Genomic DNA, 21,233 nt, shown 5'->3' on the forward strand with positions numbered 1-21,233 from the left:
TTTCATCCAATGAGCATTCCTGCATCCTGACTAAAGTATTACTCCCACTTATCCTGCACTCATGCATCAACTGCAAGCACAAAGGCAAACAAAACCACCAGGGAAGTGAGTGTATGAGCCTATCAGCAACCTACAGAAAATATCTCTGATGCTGTATTTCATCCCAGCTTTTCATGAAAAATATTCCCCCACGCCTTCTGTGATGATCCTGTGGGGAATTTGTTGATCATATTTCAGAGTGACAGTCGGCTTACTACAAGTTTTCAAAATCAGAACTTTTTGAGGAGGAGGAAGTTGATGACTTGTTTTCCACAGGTACTGAAAAGGAGAATTTAGAAAACTTTTAAAATTCCATTAAATTAACACAAATACTAGATTTTCAAAGATGATGGCTTAAATAGGACTGAATTAATCTTTCCTAAAAATATTAACTATGATCTACCTGCTAATAATCTTTAAAATTAATAAGAAAAAGGCTAGGAATAAGAAAATAATCTTTTAAGGAATATTTAGATGAGCTGAAATTACTCAAATTGCTTTTCCTGTGAAAAAAAATCACAGAAATCACCAAACATTTTGTGAGTTTGTGAGGAGAGGGGAAAAGTCTAAGGATAAAGGACATGAACAAGAACAATCCTGAGCCATATGGTCACCTTAGAAAGGAGGGAGTAGGATTATGTACAGAACACCTGGCTATGGAAGAGTACAGTAGAAATGGGCCTATAACAGATAACAAAAAGAATCTAACTTTACCAATTATCATATGAAAGGCATGTATGCTAAATACTGTCCTTGACATGGCACTGATTAGATCTTGATCAGAGCAATGTTCATTGTATTGAAGTCCACATTTTAAGAAGTAGGCAGATATAGTAAAAAGACCTTTATTTATTATGAATTTTTAAAACAATTTATAGGAAATAATGCTTTTTGTAGAGAAGTGGATATGAAGGGGAGGTATGGGGGCTGGATGTCTAAAATGTTGCTATAAATGGGAAAGTGTTCAGCTATTTTTGATTTGCAAGGAGACAGTAACCAATGAGCATACAGTAGCAGTAAGGCTTGCGTAAAATAAGAGAACTTTCTTACCATCTGCACAGCTAGGTACTGCATCAGGAGATGGCTGGATTATCATCATGGGAAGTTTAGACAATTGCTCCTGGCTTGAGACCAGTGGTTGTCTACATTTCCTTTTGTGTCTGGCATCTTTACAATTTGTTTCTTCCTAGTGACATACCTTGATTTTTAAAGCAGTTCAGTTTGTGCTACATTCAAATTCCAGCTGCAAGCTCTTTGTTTTGTTGGCCATATGCTCTCAAGCACAGAGCAGTGTGCTGTGCTTGACAAGCTGGAAGGCTCCAGGGACATCCTGCTGAGACAGAGAAGAAATACTGGGAAGGTGAGTGAAAGGGGAAAGAACAATATATTATCTCTGTGGCTAAGTGGCAGTGCTGCAAACACCACCAACACAGAGCCTGTTCCTCAGTGCCGCTAAACCCAGCTAATCTCGAGCTGAGTGTGCAAATTCAGTGCAAGGGTACTGTGTAACTTTTATATTTACAGTATCATGGCCACTGCTAGGGTTCAGTGTGGGAGAAGATGCCATGAACAGATGGAAAGGCAGCAGTAATCCGCAGACATATTGACAAGGCGTACAGGCCAACTGGGTGCTGACCAAGACCAGCTGTCCCTTCTTTTTCATCTAGAGTACTTGAGAGGAAAAAAGAGGCAGAGTTTCAGTAACACTCCCAGCTCATGAGTTTCTGCTTGGTGTTGTTATATATGGTGACCCTTTTTTCATGGCCTGCCTTATCCAAGACAAGGATGCCATCTCCACTGCCTTAGAAGCACCACCATTCACAGTCTGCACCAGGAGGCAGAAAACTTCTCTTTCTTATTTGTATTTTATACAGGAAGACCTGTCTAGAGAAAAATGGGAACTTAGGGAGGAGATGATTTGAAAAGGTGCCTGCTCTTCCCTAGCCATAATAAATCCTTGGCTGTTTTGGGACTGTAGGGTTATTGGACGGAGATCACACGTTCGTATGTGCCTTTTCACATTGCCTGCCTAATGTCTCCCAGGATCTGATACAATTACTTATACAACACACATAAGATAAAGACATATCCCAGTTTTGCCAGCTAGCTGCCCAAATTTCAGGTTTGGGGAGGCATGTGTATGCCCTAGGTGACAGAAATTATATGACAGTGTCCAACTGCTCAAACACTACAGTGCCATAAATCACTCAGAGATGCCATGAACCACTTTTCACCTCAGACATGCATTCTCAACATCCATTTTCAAAACACATCTTTATAAAAAACAGAGTAGTGTCAGCCAGTTATTTCCTTATGGTAAGGGCCAACCCAGAAATAAATATTATGTGATGAAATCTGGCCAAGACAAAAAACTTTCCTGTCTGCGGGTTCACAATATGAGGTGTCACCCAGCTGCCTTGCAAGAGAGTTTGCAAGTCTTGTCATATAATACCCACTTACCATGGTGATTGCAAGCTGTCTCAGTGTTTCCACTGTCAGCCCAGATCCGGTGTTGAACAGTGAGACAGAAGATAACAGATTCATGCAGCACTGATTTAGTCTTCAGGTAGGGAGAATCATGCTTGTCAAGAAGAATCATGCTTGCATCTGGCAGTGCTGGTTTAAGTCCGTGCCTGGTTATGCCAAAACTATTCATTCTGTCAATAAAGCCTCAAGTAGGTCTGAAACATAAGGATGTGGGAGGTTCCGATTTCAAGAGAAACTGGAGCCGAATCCTTGAATTCTCAAGGACAAAAAACAAACTAAACCAAGCCAAACCAAGCCAAAACACAAATTTATCAGCTTGAGGTCCTTAGAAAAAAAATCACAACACGGTAAAAGAAAACATTTTCTTCATGAGGAGTAATTTCATAGAGTATTCTGAAACTGTTCCTCTTTTGAGGGCATTTTTTTTGAGGGTTCTTTGAAACCCAAAGAAAAATTTGTACAGCTGAACACTCATCTGCTTGGATTTTTTTTTTACTGTATCATGCAGTCTACTAGAAGCTATGTCTCCTTAAAAGCTCGCTTGACATTTGCTAGGACACTGGTGCTACAACAACATTACCTCATTAATATAACATTACATTACAAAAAACAAAAAAAAAAAACCCCATGGAATAAAACATTCAGTCCTCTTCATAAGAAGACCAAGGGTCAAGTAGCATTTTCAACCATACAGCTTTTAACTTTCATCTCTTCATACCGGAGCCTACTCAAAATATAAGAAAACTGAGTTGGTACCAGAACATGAGGAGAGCTCGGGGACTTGTGCTACAATTACTTGAACACAGGGGAGGGTGAAGCAAACAGCATAACAATGGTCCTCTTCAATATTATCCAAAAAGGCAGATTTAAAAGAAGATGAAGAGTTGGCATTTCTGCTAATATTCTTGTAACTGTGGTGGGGGGAGGGTGAGGGGTTGGCAGGGGGAGAAGGAGAGGGAGGGAAAGTTGGGGAAAGGGTTTGTGCATGAATTTTTCTAGGTTGAAAAACAAGGAAACATTTTAATTTTTGTGTAACTATGTTGCCCTCAAGGGTTGTCTCTGGACATCACATTTTGCTCAGCCCCACAAACCTTTGCCACTTGAACAAATGCTGTAGTTGTGAGATGTCACCTGGAATGTGGCTCAGTTCCAGCACGAAGGTCACTGGCACAGGTTTCAGGCGTGTTTGCTGTCAGCAGATGTTTGGTGAGAGTGTTGATTTCCATCCACACCTGTGTCTGTAGGTTATTTGTACATCCATTTCCCACCTCATCCATTTCTCATCACCAGAGCTCTGCCACAGAAGGATAATTGAATCTTTTCAGTTCGGGATTCAGCTCTGCACTTCAAACTTACTTTGCATTGTGTATAATGGGTTTATTTTCATTTAAAATAAAAATGTTTAGTGTCGTGATGGCTTCCTTCAAGCCCTGTTCACTCTGCTCATCCCCCTCACTGTGTCACACCCTGTCATGCCTGCCTCACCCTGCTCCTATCCTGCGTGGCATTCCAGAGCTCTGGGGGGCAGGTGTGATACTTTGCTCGTACCAACCACCCGTGACCACAGAGGTTCAAATGGGCATTTGCAGCTCGTCTTTCCAGGAATCTGTCACTGGTTGCTATAGTGATAAACAAGTTGGCTTATTAGAAAAAGGAACAAAGAACTAGAGAAAATTATTTCAAAATGGCCTACATGCATAGATAAACGTGCACTCTTACTTCTCATGGTCAGCTTGGGTGGGTGGTTTCCTATTTCTGAAGCAGCATAGACCCCTTATACCTTATTTCAGCAAGTCCAGCCCAGTCTCCCCTGCCTGTGTTTTCTGACACAGTGTCCTATGTGAGGGTGTGGGGCTTTCTTTTCTCAGCTGGATGATTAAACTTCTCAGGGGCTCTCATAACTGGATAGTAGAGGAAAATGTGCTTTCTTAGAAAAACTGTTAGGTAGTCTAATGAGGCTGAAATAAGTGTAAAGGAGCAGAAGAGGACAGAAGAAATCATGCTTTTGCTGTGTCCTGTGCTGTGGCTTCATTTTTTGTACCTTTTTTGCCCCTTGCTGATGCCAAGATAGCTCTGTGCAGACACTTAGAGTGGTGATCTGTGCCTGTCAGATGGCAGAACATCACCTTCTCTGTAGGATGGCTGGCTTACACATCGTTCTTGTGGGCCTTCACTAACATGTAATAAATCTGTTCTCATTTGAATCCCTGGATACACTGTGACTCTTCTGAGGTCAGGCTTGTACCCTTGAGTGTGTAGCACACAGTGGATGTTCTCTGACACTCCTGTAGGATGCAGCCTCAATGCCTTTTTTTTTCGCTAATTACACATTTTGATTGACTGAGCAATGCCAAAAGGTGTAACTGTGAACACTAGAAACTACACTGCCTATATTTCATTCAGACAGGCAAGCTACTCTTTCGCCTGCTGTGATTTGAGTCACCTGGCATCTGGATTTACCCATCACAGAAACCAGGTTGATGAGCCCCCTTTGCATGCCAGAGCTAATTACCCACCTCCAGTCACCACCAGTCATTGCTCTTGAAAGAAAAATATGAAACAGCCCAAAGAAATGAACCATCCTTGGCTTTAATCTATTCAATTACAGCCATGTGAGATAGAAACTATTTCTCTGCATTGTTTCATCTACTAGTTAAAAATAATTGCACATTTTTATATGTTTATCCAACTGATTTTGCTTCTGCTTCCCATGAGACTGGAATAGTTCTATCAGCTGCAGAACCTATGAAAACAATAAATTTTAATAGCTTTATTTCAAATGCTATCTTATAACTCAGACCAACTTTCCAATAACTGGGGAAAAAAACCCAAACAACATAGTTCCTAATGTACCTAGCTTTAGCAAATCCTGATGTTCAGAAACTGGGAAAATTCAAATGGAGCAAGCAAAAGGCTTGGCCAGCTTGTCCCTTGCCAGGCATGCCCAGCTGAGAGGCTGGATGGGAGTGCTGGGCTGCAGGAGATGTGTCACACAGAGCTGCCTGATGGGTGGGTGACCCTGAGGAGGTGGAGAAAGGCAAAAAGAGCTGAAGTGTTTTAAGAATGGTGGAACAGTACATCTATCGCACAGCTAAGGTGACTGTCCTGCCACAACTACCCTTTTCTACAGACAGTGTAAAGACTGAAAGTGGTGAAGAAGAAAGGAGCCATGGCATACAATTGCTGGCTAGCATTACACAACGCCTTGTGACTGCATCCAGCCAACATCTGCTGTGTGCTCCTGTTTGAAACAGGAAGCCTCCATGAGCCTGTAGAGAGCGTTCCTAGGGATGGCATTTCTTTTGAATGAGTGTGCATATGCACACTTGCACACACAGGCTGCTTTCTAGGACTGTGTCAAGCGTTCTCCTGCCAGAGTCAGGCATCCTGGTAAGAAGTGCAAGAAACTGAGACAGAGGTTTTTGAAAACAAATGAAAAATTGGATGCCAAGTCCTGACACGTCTCTGAAAAAATTCTTTGGAGAGCAGGGGCAGCAATCACAACACCATAATAGATGAGCCAAGCCATAAACTACTGCAAACAAACAATTCTGGACCAGATCCTAAAGAGAAATGCCTGCCCACACATTCTGATACTACCCAGAATATGCACTGTGCTGCATACTATGTGTGAAACCATAGGAACAGCCTGAGTCACACAGTGATTGGTACCATCCATCACAAGTTAGAAACTCATCCTTTGTTTCACAGTTGCACCTGAGGCCTCAAATCAAATGTGACATTTTTTATAATAACCAGTCCTAAGGTGTTCAGCTGAAAAAACTATCTCTGTGGACAGTTTGCCCCTACAAATGGAGTTGTAATTTGACTGGGTTCTTCCAATTTCCAGAGGAAGAACATTCTGCTTTGCTTATCAAGAAGCAACAATTTAACAAATAGCAGTTGGCTTGTATGTAGGGCTTTCATTATGATTTACCATTCCATCTAAAATAATCTGCACGTGAAGCGAACAAAATGCTGCTGCATTATTTGGTATCACAGCTGATGTATCTGGCTCATGACCTCCCAGTCTGTTCTGTGGCACCTGAAAATGTTACAATGGTTCTGAGGGGAAAATGTCGTTGCAATTTGTAATCCAATAACCACCACGTGTCTCAGATTGCTCTTACAGCGGCCGTGATAGTAGTAAAGGGAGTAAGTATTTGTTAGTACGTGTAGAGACACAGAGTTACCAGCTTTCAGGAATACAATTAAAGAGATGGAAGATCACCTCACAGTTCATCGGGATAACCTCCCTGGTGGTGTTTGTGCTCCTTCCTAAACGGTTGCAATTACATTCAGCTACTCCTGTTGCTGCTTTTACTAAGGTCTTACAGCCATAAACTATTAAGTATCCCCTATAGGCTCTGAATACAAGACACAAGTTGGCTAAAGATAATATTTTTGGATGAAAGGTAATATAAATAGAAAAAACAGTATTTAAAAATATTTCAATAAGTTTGGCTGTAAAGAATGCTAATTAAACAGATCCATTTGTAACCTTTAGTTTCTGGGTTCTGCCCCAATAAGTTTTTAAGAATCCTGACATGGTATCATAGAGTATCTAGAAGTGGCAAGCTTAGAATTAACTTCTCCAAATGATTGCTGACTTGCAAATGAGAACAAGCGACATCTACTCGGTATGTTGCTTTGATACACATGTTTGCATTATTTGAACGAATTATCTCTGTAAATAGAATTGTACTGGAAATGGGAACACAATGGTGTGCTCAGTCACTGGAGAGAGACAGTTCAGGTGATCGTCCTCTAGATAAACTGTATCAGCATAAAACTGGCAACTGTAATTTTGTGTCTGAGATGTTCTTGATTTGAATGTATTGAACTGTTTATGCTTGCTCCATTCCTCCATATTATTTCATTAATCACATGACAACCCTTCCACTCCTCCACTAGACGTGCTAACACAAATTAGCACTCTGCTACACAGATGTTTCTTCATTCAGATGTTCAGTGCTAGCCAGGTGTCGCCCCCACTTTCTCCTGAATTTCAGCTTACATTACATCAGTTCGATGTCCTCTGTCCGTGTGTCCTTTTGAATAACAAATCGATTTGGGATAGATATGAATGATAGATAGACATAGTGTCCACATTACCTACATTTGTCATACACATGCAAATGTGAAGGACGAATATAAAACAGGAAGGAAAGCGGTGGTGTAAGACCAGGAGGCTGGCGTGCAGCCATCCCCGATTTCTGCAAGCCATGCTATTCCTACCAAAAATCAAAGTATCACTGACGAGTCATTCTACTTCTTATCTCAAATAAGCCAGTGAGAACTTCATTAGATCTCTACGTTTTAATCAGAGAATCGTGGAGAATTCAGTAATTTGCAAACTCTACTGCTGTGCTTCTGTGCTCCTATGCAGCATGAAGTTTTAAAAGCATAATTCAAGCTGTAAGGAAGTGTTTAGTTATGACAGCAGGGAGTGTTGAAAAATGCATCGGAAACTTCCCTGTGAGGAAAGGATTTATAAGACGTTTTAGATTGTGCATTTCATGCGTGTAGCAGCAGCACCTGATGAATGCCTTTTTCTCCAAATAAAGACAGGCGGATTATTATGAAATTCTGATAAACGTATGCTTTTTAAGAGGCTCTCAAGTCATTGCGATGTCCGGGGAAGCTGCACACCCGAACAACGGGGGAGATGCAGTCCAGGGAGCGCGGGCAGTGCGGGAGGCGACACCGACTGATGGGCACTGAGGGGAGCTGCGGAAAACCACCGCCTTATTTACAACTTCTTACTTCGGCCGAGGTAGGAAAAAAACCCTAAACCCAAACCGAAGCAGAAATGAAGCGAGCGGCTCTCCGCCGCTCCGAGGGGTAAGTACGCGTCGGGCATGGACCCGTCCGCCTGCCCCAGCCCTGCCCGGCCCATCGCTGTCCCAGGGAAGGCGTCCCGGACACCGGCCGAAGTTGTCGCCCGCCGCGGAGAGGAGCAGCGCCCCGTGGCCGCCCGAGTCCCCGTCCCCGCCGGCCGGAGCCCGAGCGCGGAGCTCCCCGAGCCCCGGGGGCCGGAGCGGGGCGGGGCAGGAGCCCCCCCGGCCCCCGCCCGCGGGGACCCTCCTTCCGCCTCCCCGCCCTCCGCTCCCCGCCCCCGCGCACCGCCAGAGCCGCCCGGGGAAGCGCAGGAGAAGGAGCGTCTCCCCAGAGCCCCCCGCCGAGCCCCGCTCCGGCGATGCCGAGGGTGAAGCGGGAGGAGGAAGAGGAGGAGGAAGGGCGGCCGCTGGCGGAATAGAGGCGCGGCGGGAGCGGGGCCGGGAGCTGCCCCGCTGGGCTTCTCAGGCACCGCGGGGCTCCCGACCCGACCCGCGCCGCCGGCGGCCCCCGCGCCCGCGGGAGGGACGGAGGGAGCGCCCGGCGCCCGCCCCGGCCGCCGCCTTCGCCGCCCGGGCTGCCCTCGGAGCAGCGCTGGGGCAGCCCCGCCGCGCCCGTCTATGGGGCCGCGCTGAGCGGCGGCGCGGCGGGAGGGCGCCGGGGGCAGCATGAAGTCCCTGCTCTTCAGCCGCTTCCTCCTGCTGCTGCCCTGGGTGCTCATCGTCATCATCGTGCTGGACATCGACAGCAGCCGGGCGCCGCTGCCCGCGCTGTCGCCCCGCGGCGGGGCCGAGGGCGGTAGCGGCGGGGCGCGGCCGCCCGCCCCGCGGCGGCGGCCCGAGGCCGCGCTGCCCACCATCTATGCCATCACGCCCACCTACAGCCGCCCGGTGCAGAAGGCCGAGCTCACCCGCCTGGCCAACACCTTCCGGCAGGTGTCGCGGCTCCACTGGATCCTGGTGGAGGACGCGGCGGCGCGCAGCGAGCTGGTGACCCGCTTCGTGGCGGGCGCCGGGCTGCCCTGCACGCACCTGCACGTCCCCACGCCGCGCCGCTACAAGCGCCCGGGGCTGCCCCGCGCCACCGAGCAGCGCAACGCCGGCCTGGCCTGGCTGCGGCAGCGGCACCAGCACCTGCCGCCCCCGCAGCCCGGCGTGCTCTTCTTCGCCGACGACGACAACACCTACAGTCTGGAGCTGTTCCAGGAGGTGCGTGCGGGACAGGGGGGTGCGCTCGGCCGCCGCGCTCCGCCGCTCCCTGCGCCTCCCGCCGCGTCCCCATCCCCGCCGCTCCCCCTCCTCAGGTTCCCTCGGGGCCGTGCCCCATCCCCGCTTTGCGCCGCGCTCGTGGCCCTTACCCAAAAACTCCGGGCAGGGGGAGTCAAGCCCGCTCCACGCCCGGAGATCTTGCAGCGCCCATCCCGCACCTGGGCTCCCCGGGGCTGCCTCTGTGTGACCACCGCTCTCTCGATTTTAAGTTTCTTGTCGCTCCTCTCTATACTCCCCCAACTTTTTACTGCTGTTTTCTCACTTTGCTGCCGAGCGAGGCAAGTTTAAGATTTATGTAAGGGATCACGTGTTTTTGTTAAAACTGGGTTGAAAAGTGCTCTTTGGTTTGTTTTTTCAGGCTGCATCCCTCTCCCTGTAGGGCAAACTCGCATCGGGAGTCGCCATCCTTCACAGTTTTTTACTTGGCGCTAATGAACTAAGCCAGAGCCGGCTTCTTCACGTGGAGTTGCCTTTTTTTGAAGCCTTTCGCTCTTAAAAGCAGCAAATCGCTTGTGTAACGACTGAACTCCCTTTCAGGAGTCTCTTTTGTGAAGGGACCTGGTTTTGTCTTCATTGCCTCGCCTTGGTGAAGGGCTTTGTTTCATTTCGGTGGGAACTGGCAAGCGCTCGGGGCAGAGGGTATCCAGCTTTCTTTCTGGGTTCCCCCTGGTAGGAAGGAGGGTGTTTAATAAGTGGACATAAAACAGTAGAAGAAAGATCATGTACATCTTCTGTGACAGCTAGGAGAGTAACCTTGGCAGGGAAATGAGGGAGGGAAACGGGAAAGTAAGTTGGCAGCCCAGGACTTCAGGCGTGCTGCTGTGTGTGTTCTGCCTGTGCTGCAGCTCGAGGTGAGCACCCATCCCCTGCCGCTGGCTGAGCTCTTCCTCGCTGCTTTGCAGTCCGTGAGTTAAAGTGAACGTGATACACAGAAATGCGAAGCACACGCAATTCCCTAGTGAAAACTGTTTCAGAAATGCTTAGGGCTCGTTTGTGTTTGGGTTCGTAATGCATCCCGTTCCATTCCCAGTGTGTGGGCAGGTGCAGGATCCCCGTTCAGCAGCGATGCCCTACTTCTTTTGCCCACTTGGCATTCAGCATTGAAGCTGCTAATTTAAGGACCTTTGCCTAGAGGCTAAACCTTTGTTGCAATTGATATTTTAAAATTCTCATAGCTGTGCTTAGTGCATTATAATGCAGAGTAATTTCACATACCCGTCTTTGATGTTTTTGGGAGTGCTCATGTGTATTTATAGAAATAACGCTAATTTGACTGAATCTTAGGGATTCTGTTAATTGAAATGGAAAACACAGTTTGGCATAATGAGTAATGGGGGACAGAAGATATTTGGAGACAAATACCTACTGTTTGTTTGGGGTTTTTTTAGTTTTTTGTTGTTGAGTACCAACATTAGGGACAAGCTAAGGGAACAGTATTGGCTGGCATTTCTCTTGAGTGCTCCACAGCTGTTGAAAAGAATAATCACATTTGGTCACATTTATCCTTTTAAATTTCTATTATTATTCTACTAATTGCTGTGAATCATGAAACAGAAAGGTACAAATTACCTCTCTAACTAGCTAGGAAATGCAGGAAGGTGAAGGGATAAAGCTGTCTGAAGGGTTAACCTTGAAAATTGCAAGCACAACAGACAACCTGTGTTTCCTCTTGCTAAAAAGAACTGTAACCTCCAGCATAATCTCTGCAGCCCTAGGGCTTCCCCTTCCCCTGCGTTCAGCTGCTGGGAAAGAGCTGTTTGCTCTGAGCCTGGCAGACATGCAGGCATGAGTGTTTTCCCTGAGAAATGGGGAGCTTGGAAAGCTCAGTTACAGGAGCAGAGAAGGAGCTTTTGCTTCAGCTGCTGCTGCAAGTTCCTGTGTCTGTGTTTTGGGGTCACTAACGAGCTGTTGGCAGGGTCTCTGGGATGCCACTGGTGGTGCCACGGGGAATGCCTTGCCGACCTGGCAAAGGGAACGGAAGTCCATTGGCAGGCTCTGCCAGCGGGATGTGCCTTTACGTGTGGGAGGTTACATTTGGAGTGAGCCAGGAGCCTGATTTTTCAGTCGAGACACTGCTAGAGGGCTGGTTGCTTTGTGACTCGATAAAAGAAAATCCATGTATTCATGGATTCTGGCTTGACAGCTCTGTGGTAAATCCTGATCTCTCCTTCAGCGATTGATTGACTTATGAGCGTAAATTGTCTTCTCCAAACATTAAAAAAACAGCTTCACAATGCATTGTTTGCAGATAAAATCTGGTAGTAATTCCTGTTCTGAAGATTGTGGTAACTGTACCTGAGAGGGAGTTTTTTCAGTTTGTTGCCCTGGCAGGAATAATTCTCCAGACCAGCAGTTGTTTTCCCAAAAAAGGTCTGATAAACTCTAGTCTGCTCACTAGCAGGGAGTAGTTTAAACGTCAGAGGATGAGACAGGAGCTCTGAATTCTCATCCTAGCACCATGCTGTGCTGGCTGTGTGACTCCCAGCATGTCACTGGCACGGGCACAGGGGTGTGCAGGCCCCACAGTGCCAGCAGTGCTGTGTGCAGGCAGGTGTGTACATTTGCTGGTTTATGAGGCAGCAGGTCTGTCCTCTGTTATGGCTTACTGCTGAGTCAAAGCTGGTGAGGCCTCGGGGAGATGGGAACCAAGGCTGGTCAGGGCTGTAAAGCCAGCATGAGAGGAACATTTGCCTTAGGGATGTGTTTTGCTCAGAGGTCAAACAAGCAGAAGGCGAGCAAGGGAACTGCACAGTTGTGAAGGATTGTGTTTAAGGCAGCTCTTTTTCTGTGGGTTTCCCTGGTGTCCTTACAGGAGATGGAGCCTTTTCACAAAGCAAGATCAGCAAAGGCTGTACTGTGAGTTGTAGTGTATAAACCATGAGGTCAAAAAGGAGCATGCTTTGACATGGAATGCCATGGCATACTTCAGAGAGGTTTTGATGAAGAAATTCTAATCTCTGTCCAAAGTACTTCTGCTCAGTGCTTATAGGAATGAGTACAGTAATTTCACGATTATAAGCCGCACTGAGTATAAGCCGCACTTCCGAGTGTCGGCAACTTTTCATTCTTGTCCATATATAAGCCGCACCTGATTATAAGCCGCACGGTACAATACAGAGTGTGATAAAAGGTATCTATTCTATCACCATCTGTTGAGGGTGGGGGCAGTGATCCTTATCTCAACAGCAGATATTCTGCTAATGGGCCATCCATGGAAACCAGGCAGGGCATTGTTCTTTATCTTTTCACAACCCATCCTTCCTCCAGATAGTCATTTTCTGCTAATGGCCCATTGAGTCCCACTGTGTGACTGATAAAATTACTTCATCCCATTGGAAGTTGCTCCAGCCAGGGGGAAGAGCCCAACATTTCTTACCAAGATAAAAACAGAGGTTTTGGGGCACTAAGGGACCCCCTTTCTCCACTGGACTCCAGAGGAAAACCGGATTTCTCCACATCACCACTGGACCTCCAGAGGGAAACTGCACCTTCTGCAGGAGCACTGCTCCAACTGACCCACATCTGTCACTGCAGGAGGATGCAGCCACCATTTAATGGGACTGCTACCAACACCCTGCCTGACGGGGTGTCAGGCTGTACTCTGTCAGGGTTTGCAGTTTGTTTCTTTGTAGTACTGTATTTCTATTTTAATTTCCCTAGAAAAGAACTGTTATTTCTAATTCCCATATTTTTGCCTGAAAGCCCCTTGATTTCAAAATCATAATAATTTGGAGGGAAGGGGTTTACATTCTCCATTTCAAAGAGAAGTTCCTGCCTTTCTCAGCAGACACCCGTCCTCCAAACTAAAACAGCAACTTTTTGTTCTTTGTCCACATATAAACTGCACCTGATTATAAGCCGCACTTTGAGTTTGGACCAAAATTTTAGTCAAAACAGTGCAGCTTATAATCGTGAAATTATGTACTTTATATTTGATGTGGAGTGAGCTGGTCCCAGTAGACCTAGGACAAGTGTATTTCGTGGAAATCAGAAAAAAACCCAGCTTACAGTAGTCTGGAAAACATCACCTTCTGTAGTAAATCTGAAGCCCTTGGGTGTTGTTTATAATTATCTTTTTTCCTAAGATCTTCGATGGCATGTAGGTGGATAGATCAGCTTTTGACTGGTGAAACTACATCCTCAAAGTCAAACTGGGCATGGTCTAAACAATTTTAGTTGCCCTTTCTACAATAAGGTGGAAAGCCTGGTTTGTCTTTCTGCTGCTACAGCTTTGGCTCACTTTAGCATTTTGTTAGGAAAGGTTAATTTTCCATGAAGACTGCAGGGAAGGAACCAACCTGTTCAGTGATTGTGAAGTTCTTTAGAGTACTAAATGGGGCTGCATGGTGATGAATGATGAAGAAATTTCCAGGAGTAGAGGTGTGGCTTTTAAGTTATTCCCAATCCTTCTGCTTGAGACGGTAGTGGTGATCAGGTGAAAAATCATGCTTTTACTTTAATGCCTGTGGTTCTGGCATATTGTATTTTGTCATTTATTATTTTGTGATCTAGACCTCAGAAATAATTTATGTATTTTCTGTTCAGGTATGATCTATTCATTTGGAGGTGTCCTTGTGCATCTCTCCATCAAAAACAAGTCTGCTTTCCAAAAACACCTGTTAAGTTTAAAGTCAGCCTGCATTCATAAAAATGCCTCAGAGAAGGCTGCAATTCCAACTATTATGTTTAAGATGTTTTACAAATGTTTCTACATGACTCACCATAGCTTCTATTTTTTACCACAGGCCATTCATTTTGGAGTGACTCTTGTAGTTTCTGGTGCATTTGTGCTTCATCTTATTCTTGAATGCAATTTATTGTAATATCGTGACTGATGCCTAGCAACTGCTGATCTCACATTTTTAAACTTCCAGAGGAAAAAACCTTAGATAATACTGGCATTCCACCTTCACAGAGAGATTTTTAAAACAGGATTAACCTAGGCACTGGAAACTGAAGATAGACAGCTAAGTTTCCCTTCCTTTAACTCTTAACAGAATTCCTGTGTTTCTATGTCTCAGGCATTTTCTCTGATCTTTCCATGTCAAAACATGCAGTTGGCCAATGGCCATGGTCCATGTTTGGATATGTATGCAAATTGGAGGAATTAGCGTTGCAGATTCTCTCTGCTGTTGATTGTGCAGATTGCCCTGAAACCTTTGAAGGTGAGGGGTGAGCAGCATGAGGAGTACAAGAAGAGGAGCAAAGGTCCTCAGTATCTGTCTGAAAGTGAGCTTGCTGTGTTCAAAAATGCACTGTGTTTTAGAGATTCTTGTCTAGGTTATTTCTGTCACTTTTTTGCTTGTGTTTTGCTCAAACACCTTAACTGAGATACATTTGAAATCAAAATGCTCATATCTAAAATGATGTTCTCCCTCCCTGCCACCCCCAGGCTTCTGCTCACCAATGTCCAGAATTTCATAGCAATGTTTGTTGGGATCCTAGAGCATGCAAGTGTGGCACATTTCACTGTCTTCTCTGAGTGCAAGGAGAGGATTTGCAGACTGGGTCTCCGTAGAGAAATCCACACTCTAAGGTGTGATGTGGGTACAGCCTTACTCTGAATTCAGCTACTCTTGAATTCAGAGTAGTTCACAGCCCTAACTGCCATTTCTAAGGCACAAAAAAAAACCCAACCCAAACTTCAGTAGCTTAGCAGTTAGTCTTATTGCCCACTGAGTTGTGGACGAGAATTCAATTTGTTGTAGCTGTTGCCTGCAGAAGAGTGCCCTGAATACCATAGTAGAGCTGAAGCTGGAAAGGAGGTGTGACAGGACAGAGCTCATCCTGCTCTCCCTAAGATGAGGTAGTCTTTACAGGTAGCTTAAAATTCAAAGAGCCGCAGATTGGGACAGAAAGAATTTTCTTGTGTCCCTGACGTTCCCTATCAAAAGGCGTGTATGAAGGTGGCAGATATTCTAATGGCTTTTAACAGCCATTTCAGTACCCTACAAAAAGAATTCCTTGTTATTAAAAATAGAACAGAAATACTTGCAGGCATTGCATGTCACACAGGCTTCAATTTTCCTGTGATCATCTTTGTAAAATATTTTGAGGGGAACTCAAAAAATGTATTATAGAAGAGAATATTTACTATCTATTCCAACTTTGACCAGGGAAGGGTTAGTGTTCCTTCAATAACACGTAACTGTCCTAATCTTTATACACTGTATTAAGCTAACTTCTGTGTATTTTTAAATGGATATATTTATGCAAAAGAATTAAAAGTAGTATAAGTGAATCTCTTTATCTTTGATAACATGAAAATCTTTTGTTGTATCTCTTGGAGCTGTTTGGAAAAATCAGATTTTTTTTATAATAGTCTTAAAAATAACATTCAGTAGTCTAGACAGAATTAAATATTAGCTGGCAGTCATTAGTTATTTTCTTCAGAATAAAAAGTGAACCAAATATGAGTTAGCAGTGCATTAAATACCTTTCTAGTATATAAATGATTTAGGAGTACATGACAGATTTTAAATGCACACTGACATTTTTCTTCCACATAGACATGTAATACCTATGCTAAAGAGGCTGGATTAGAAAAGACTGGCAGAGAATGAAATAGTTTAAGAATGAGAGGAAACAGTGACCCAAAAAAAAAAAAAAAAGGCTATTTGAAACTGGTCTATGCTTGGTTACCAAGTACTCTCTGTTTCTGCACTGGCAGCAGCAGCTTTACCTGTGAAACTGATACTGTTACTGTGAAATTAATTACACAGGGTCAGCAGCTCTTTAGAGGTATGGTGAACACAACCTAGTAGAATGATAGGAGTAGAATGAGACAACCAGTAAATAGAAGGGCCCAGAAGTAAAATGAGTAGCAAGTCTTTTGGAAGTTGTCCCAGTCCACAGAAATTGGCTGCTAACTGCTTTAGTTAAATTTGGTACAGTTTTCTTCTGCAGGGAAGCAATACTGACATTTGTGCCCAAGGATGCTGGTAAAATTTAGAAACATTAATCATTGTACCTTATATATAAATTGTTGCTGGAGAAAAGGGGGAATTAATCTATCCTCCCTCTGCAATGTAGATTGTGTACAAATCAGCAGAAGCAGGTGCTTGGAAAGAAAGCTTTCTAGCAGGGAAGATGGTGAAGCAGATCACCTTCAGTGGAGCTGCAGAGGAGGCTGCATCAATGAATGATAATTTTTTTGATTTGTAGATCCCGTCTAGTGTTGCCATGGAGGATACCCTTCATAGTCAAATTAGCCAAGAACAAACTTGCCTTTTGCTGTTCCTAACCCCTAAGCATCCCAGTCCCTGAAACACAAAAGCCACTGGCACAGGTTTTCTATGCCTCAGCACCTCCTTTGAAGTGATGGTAAGTGGAGGCAGAAGCTCTGTCCAAAGCCTCTGTAAACAGGCACAGCATTGCTGCTGAGCTGTCTGTCTGAGCTATAGTGCTTTCATATAAGTTTTGTTGAAGCAGAATTTGGCTTTAAATGCCCTATGAGTAATGCAGAGAGCAGTGTGAGTACTGACAGGGAACCTGGCTGTGCTTATGCTTTAAACCATAAAATTTTGTCCTGAGGAAATGTTGTAGTGAAGGAGTTCTAGATCCTGTCTTTGATAATAATAAATTGGAATTTTGCATAGAAATCTGCTGGAGTATCACTGTGATGGGCAGGGGTGTGGGGTAGGATGGTGAGCTTGAATGTGAACCTGTAGCCTGACCAGGACAGATCAAAAATCACATGGGGCTTAAAATGATGGGGAGAAAAAAACTCACAAGGTGTGGCAGCAGGTTTGCCCTCACAGAGGGCTTTGAATCCCAAACTAACACATTGACATCATGCTGCAAAAGCATCAGGATGGTTGTTCCAGTCTGGAAGCCTTCTCACTGTAGGAAGTACAGCCATGTTTCCTTTCCTCTGTCATTTGCCTTCATTCCCCTTGGGCTTTTATATTTTGTTACTGGCTTGGTATCTTCCCTATCCATCAGTCCAGCACATCCCATTAAGCAGCTTTTCTTGATTGACTAATGAGATGCTAAATTTAGCAATGCTTTTATCACTGTCTTTTATTGCTCAGCTCCATTTCCTGCATTTTGCTTGCCATTCTGCGGTGATTACTCTGCTGTTACTATATTTACTGTTGTATGCCCATCACCTCACTGGCATTTCTTTGGTCAATTGTTATTCATCTCTCCTGTCATTTCCCTGCCCACTCCTTCCCAATTCTCCTCCTCCTCCTCCTTCATTCAGGTTTGTTCTACCATCTTCCCCACCCAGTCCATCATTCTCCTCCTATGCCCAAGACCCCCTTTCAAAAAGTAAATAGAGGACAAAAGCATTTCTACCTTAAAAGAACTGTCCAAGCCAGGCAGGATGATTCTTGCCAGTGGGGTCCTATCTCTGCTCCTTAACTATAGAAGTCTGACTAGGACAGAGCAGAGGCTTAACTTGCAAAGAGAGAAGTGTAAGTAAGATGAATACCATTCATGTAAGCCACCAGGACTTAAACTGCTGAGTGTTAACACAACTTGTGCTACCACTGTCATTACAACGAGAGAAGAGTCATTTAGGAAGCTGTTTTTAAGTCCTAGGATTTTTGGCAGTTGTTTAACCCATGGCACTAAAGCTATTCAGAATTAACACATTTTTGAATCACATTTTTGTGTCACGATGATTAGTAGCATAAAATTTCAGGTGCAAGCTGGCCTTTTAATCCAAATAATAGCTTTTTCCCCATCACACATAAATACAGCCTTCACATATCAGTATGTTAACTGCAGTAATGCTATTCTCAGAAGATTAAAAGAAATATTCCTACTTTCATCTGCCTAGCATATCCCAAGGCCGTGAGGAATTTCAGAATTAGCATAAATACCGGGCTAGATGTGTTCTTTCAGCTTTTACTTAAAGGAATTGCTGTATTCTTGACACCTGCTTATTTCATTCTTCAAAAATGCAACCTGTGAGAATAGTCACCCAAGGACAAAAGTAGGAGCTCTGTAAGGGATTACTTGCTTCTGATGTGTGGTGGCTTTACTGATATAACTCATAGACACTGAGATTGACCCAAGACTATTAATGTAAAAATTCTTGGGTCATTTCATGCTGGTTTTATGAAGTGAGATACTTTTAATTGACAAGATTTTCCAATACACTGTGTATTGTAGAATATTAATGGAAGTCCATCTGATTCTGCCAGCATAGATGCTGAGGCCACTATTGACCCTGTTCAGAAGTCCTGTGTAACCTGGCTCATTTTGCAGTACAGCTGCCCACGCTTTCACTGTGCCCACAGACAGGGCATGCGTGCACTGTGCCCTGGCCACTCTCGGGCAGTCAGGGTGTGCCTGCCCTTGTCTTGTGGCATTTTGAGTTTAGGTACAGACAGTTGGCACACGATGGCCAAAGTACTGCAATTCTGAACACTAATAGTTTGTTCAGGTATCCACACCCTCCAGGAGGTATTAATGCCATCGTGTCTGTTTATCCTGTGGTATTTACTGGTGTAGCACAGTTGGGTGAATGTAGCTTGATGGTGCTGTGTAGACATGCCCAACAGGATGATTCTCTGTGTCCATGTCTGGTATGTTTGGATGTTTGGATTTTGCTGTTAGCAAAATAAGCAAAAGAGGTGTGTCATGAGACGGATAGGTTGATGTCCTTATCCAAATAGCTAATCACTAACTCTGCATCTCCTACACAGAGGAGGAGGAGAGATTGGAAAGCTAACCTTAAGCAGGGAGAACAGTTGCAGGTAAATATGTTTATCAATAACCTTAGAAAGATTCATGGCAGTCTCTCACTGGCAATTAACCAGGCAATGGCTTGGACAGAATCCTTATCATGAGAATTCCCTGTGTTGCCAGCTGAATACATACCCTGCCCTTATGTGCTATGGGCTGCTCTACTGAGTGAGATGTTCTGGCTTGCTGCAACAGTTATTGGGAGGAAGAGAGGAAGTTTTGATAAACAAATCTGAAGATACACAAATAATTGGAGGGAGAGAAGGTACATGTCTCTCTTCTGTGTGTGCCTACATTATTGTGGATTTTTAAATATGTTTTTTATACTTTATGTGAAAGTTCTAAGAATCTGCTAATGTTTCTAGCTTAGAAATGTGAACCATGCTGACGTGACATCTTTGTTTTTGCTGGTGCAACTCCTGTGAGTCTTGATGATATGCATGATAAATCTTTCACCTTGGCAGAGAGAGAGGGAAGTGTTTAATATTTAACCGAAGTTGTCTTTCACTTCAGCATCCATCGATAGGGGACTGCAGTTACAAATATGTAAAACTGTGTTTGTTTTTGCTGAGAGGAGTGCTTGGAAGGAAAAAGGGATAACCTTTCCCCAAGGAATAAGTCTCAACTACAACAAAAGATGAGACTGTTTTTAGAATAGATCAAATTAAGCCCACATTACACTGAAACAGTTTGATACTTGTCTAAATAGAACCATATTTAAAGCACAGTAGTTACAACAGTGGCTTTTGAACCAGTGAAGTTAAGTTGTGCAAGTTGCTGTGTTGGTGCACTTGCTTGCTCAAGTTCTCACGCCAGGCTGTCTCATTTTCCCATGGGGAGCAGTGTGTCAAGATTTGTGTCATATGATCTCCTGTTTACTGAAGAAAATGGACCATTGAACTAGTTAGCTGAAGTCACTGAATCAGAATCATAATCTTTATGGTTAGAAAATCCCTCCAAGACTGAGTCCAGCTTTTGCCTGAACACCATCTCAATGAAACCATTGATGCCACATGCAGGTTATTGAACACTTCCACGGATGGTCACTTCATCACTTCTCTGGGCAGCCCATTCCAATGGCTGACAACCCTTTCTTTCCTGATGCCAACCTGAATGAACCTTCTCTGCCTGAGGCTGTTTCCTAATGTTACCTGGGAGAAGAGGCTGACCCCCACCTGGCTCCACCCTGCTTTCAGACAGTTGTCTCCTGCTTTCCTCCAGGTTAAACACCCCCAGCTCCCTCAGCTGCTCCTTATAGGATTCACTTTCTAGACCCTTCCCCAGTTTTGCTGCCCTTCTCTGGACATGCCCCAGCACCTCAATGCCCTTCTTGAAGTGACTTGAGCTATCAATCATGGATACTTCTTCCTACGGTCATTTTTTTCATACTTACGGCTTCTTCTATGTTAGATAAGGATCACATTTCCAGTTTCGCATTTAGTTAATGTACACCACTAGAAAAAACTGCTGCTGGTGATAATAAGCATGCTGCCTGGCCTGCTTTTTGTCCTTCTCAGAAATTAGCAGAGCTTTTAAAGGGAAAATACAGAAGTCAAAAATACTTAGCCCTAGCAATCTTTTTCATGAATCCTTAATAGAGCTGAACTGCATCTCAGGTCAGCTGCAGGTAGGAAAGAGTTGCGGGTCATAATTTCCTCTATTCAATGCATTTTTAACAAATCCCAAACTAATTGTACTTGTCCTAGTGAAGTGTGTATTAATCATTATTATAACGTCTTCTATCACTGGGTTTCTACAGTATCTCAGCAATCTATAGACATAAGCCCACTGCCAGAATGCTGTAGTCTTGCAGATAAAAAAGATCTACTATGCCTTTGAAAACCCAAACAAACAAGAAAAAAGCCCTGTTTTTTCACAGCTCTAAAATCTCTTGGTATAACA

At 44.4% G+C, this 21,233-nt stretch overlaps 1 protein-coding gene and 1 long non-coding RNA gene across 4 annotated transcripts in view; one reads left to right on the forward strand and one right to left on the reverse strand.

Moving 5' to 3' along the window:
* Nucleotides 1–12,678, reverse strand: LOC116993489. 3 transcript variants are annotated; one of them, XR_004417305.1, is made up of 5 exons: nt 9,722–12,678; nt 3,658–3,820; nt 2,500–2,720; nt 1,090–1,369; nt 1–318 (listed from the first exon to the last, which is right to left on the reverse strand). It is a non-coding gene; the product is annotated as an uncharacterized LOC116993489 (long non-coding RNA). The 3 variants fall into 3 exon arrangements; XR_004417306.1 differs by having other exon boundaries at nt 3,618–3,820; XR_004417307.1 differs by lacking the exon at nt 9,722–12,678 and adding an exon at nt 9,275–9,358.
* B3GAT2 (beta-1,3-glucuronyltransferase 2) overlaps nt 8,973–21,233 on the forward strand; it is a 20,866-nt gene continuing 8,605 nt past the window's right edge. Inside the window, exon 1 of the mRNA XM_033054114.2 lies at nt 8,973–9,572. Coding sequence (XP_032910005.1) covers nt 9,033–9,572 — 540 coding nt within the window. The 5' untranslated portion in view covers nt 8,973–9,032. The remainder of the gene's footprint in view (nt 9,573–21,233) is intronic.

Source organism: Catharus ustulatus, chromosome 3, assembly GCF_009819885.2.
Source record: "Catharus ustulatus isolate bCatUst1 chromosome 3, bCatUst1.pri.v2, whole genome shotgun sequence".
Lineage (NCBI taxonomy): Eukaryota > Metazoa > Chordata > Aves > Passeriformes > Turdidae > Catharus > Catharus ustulatus.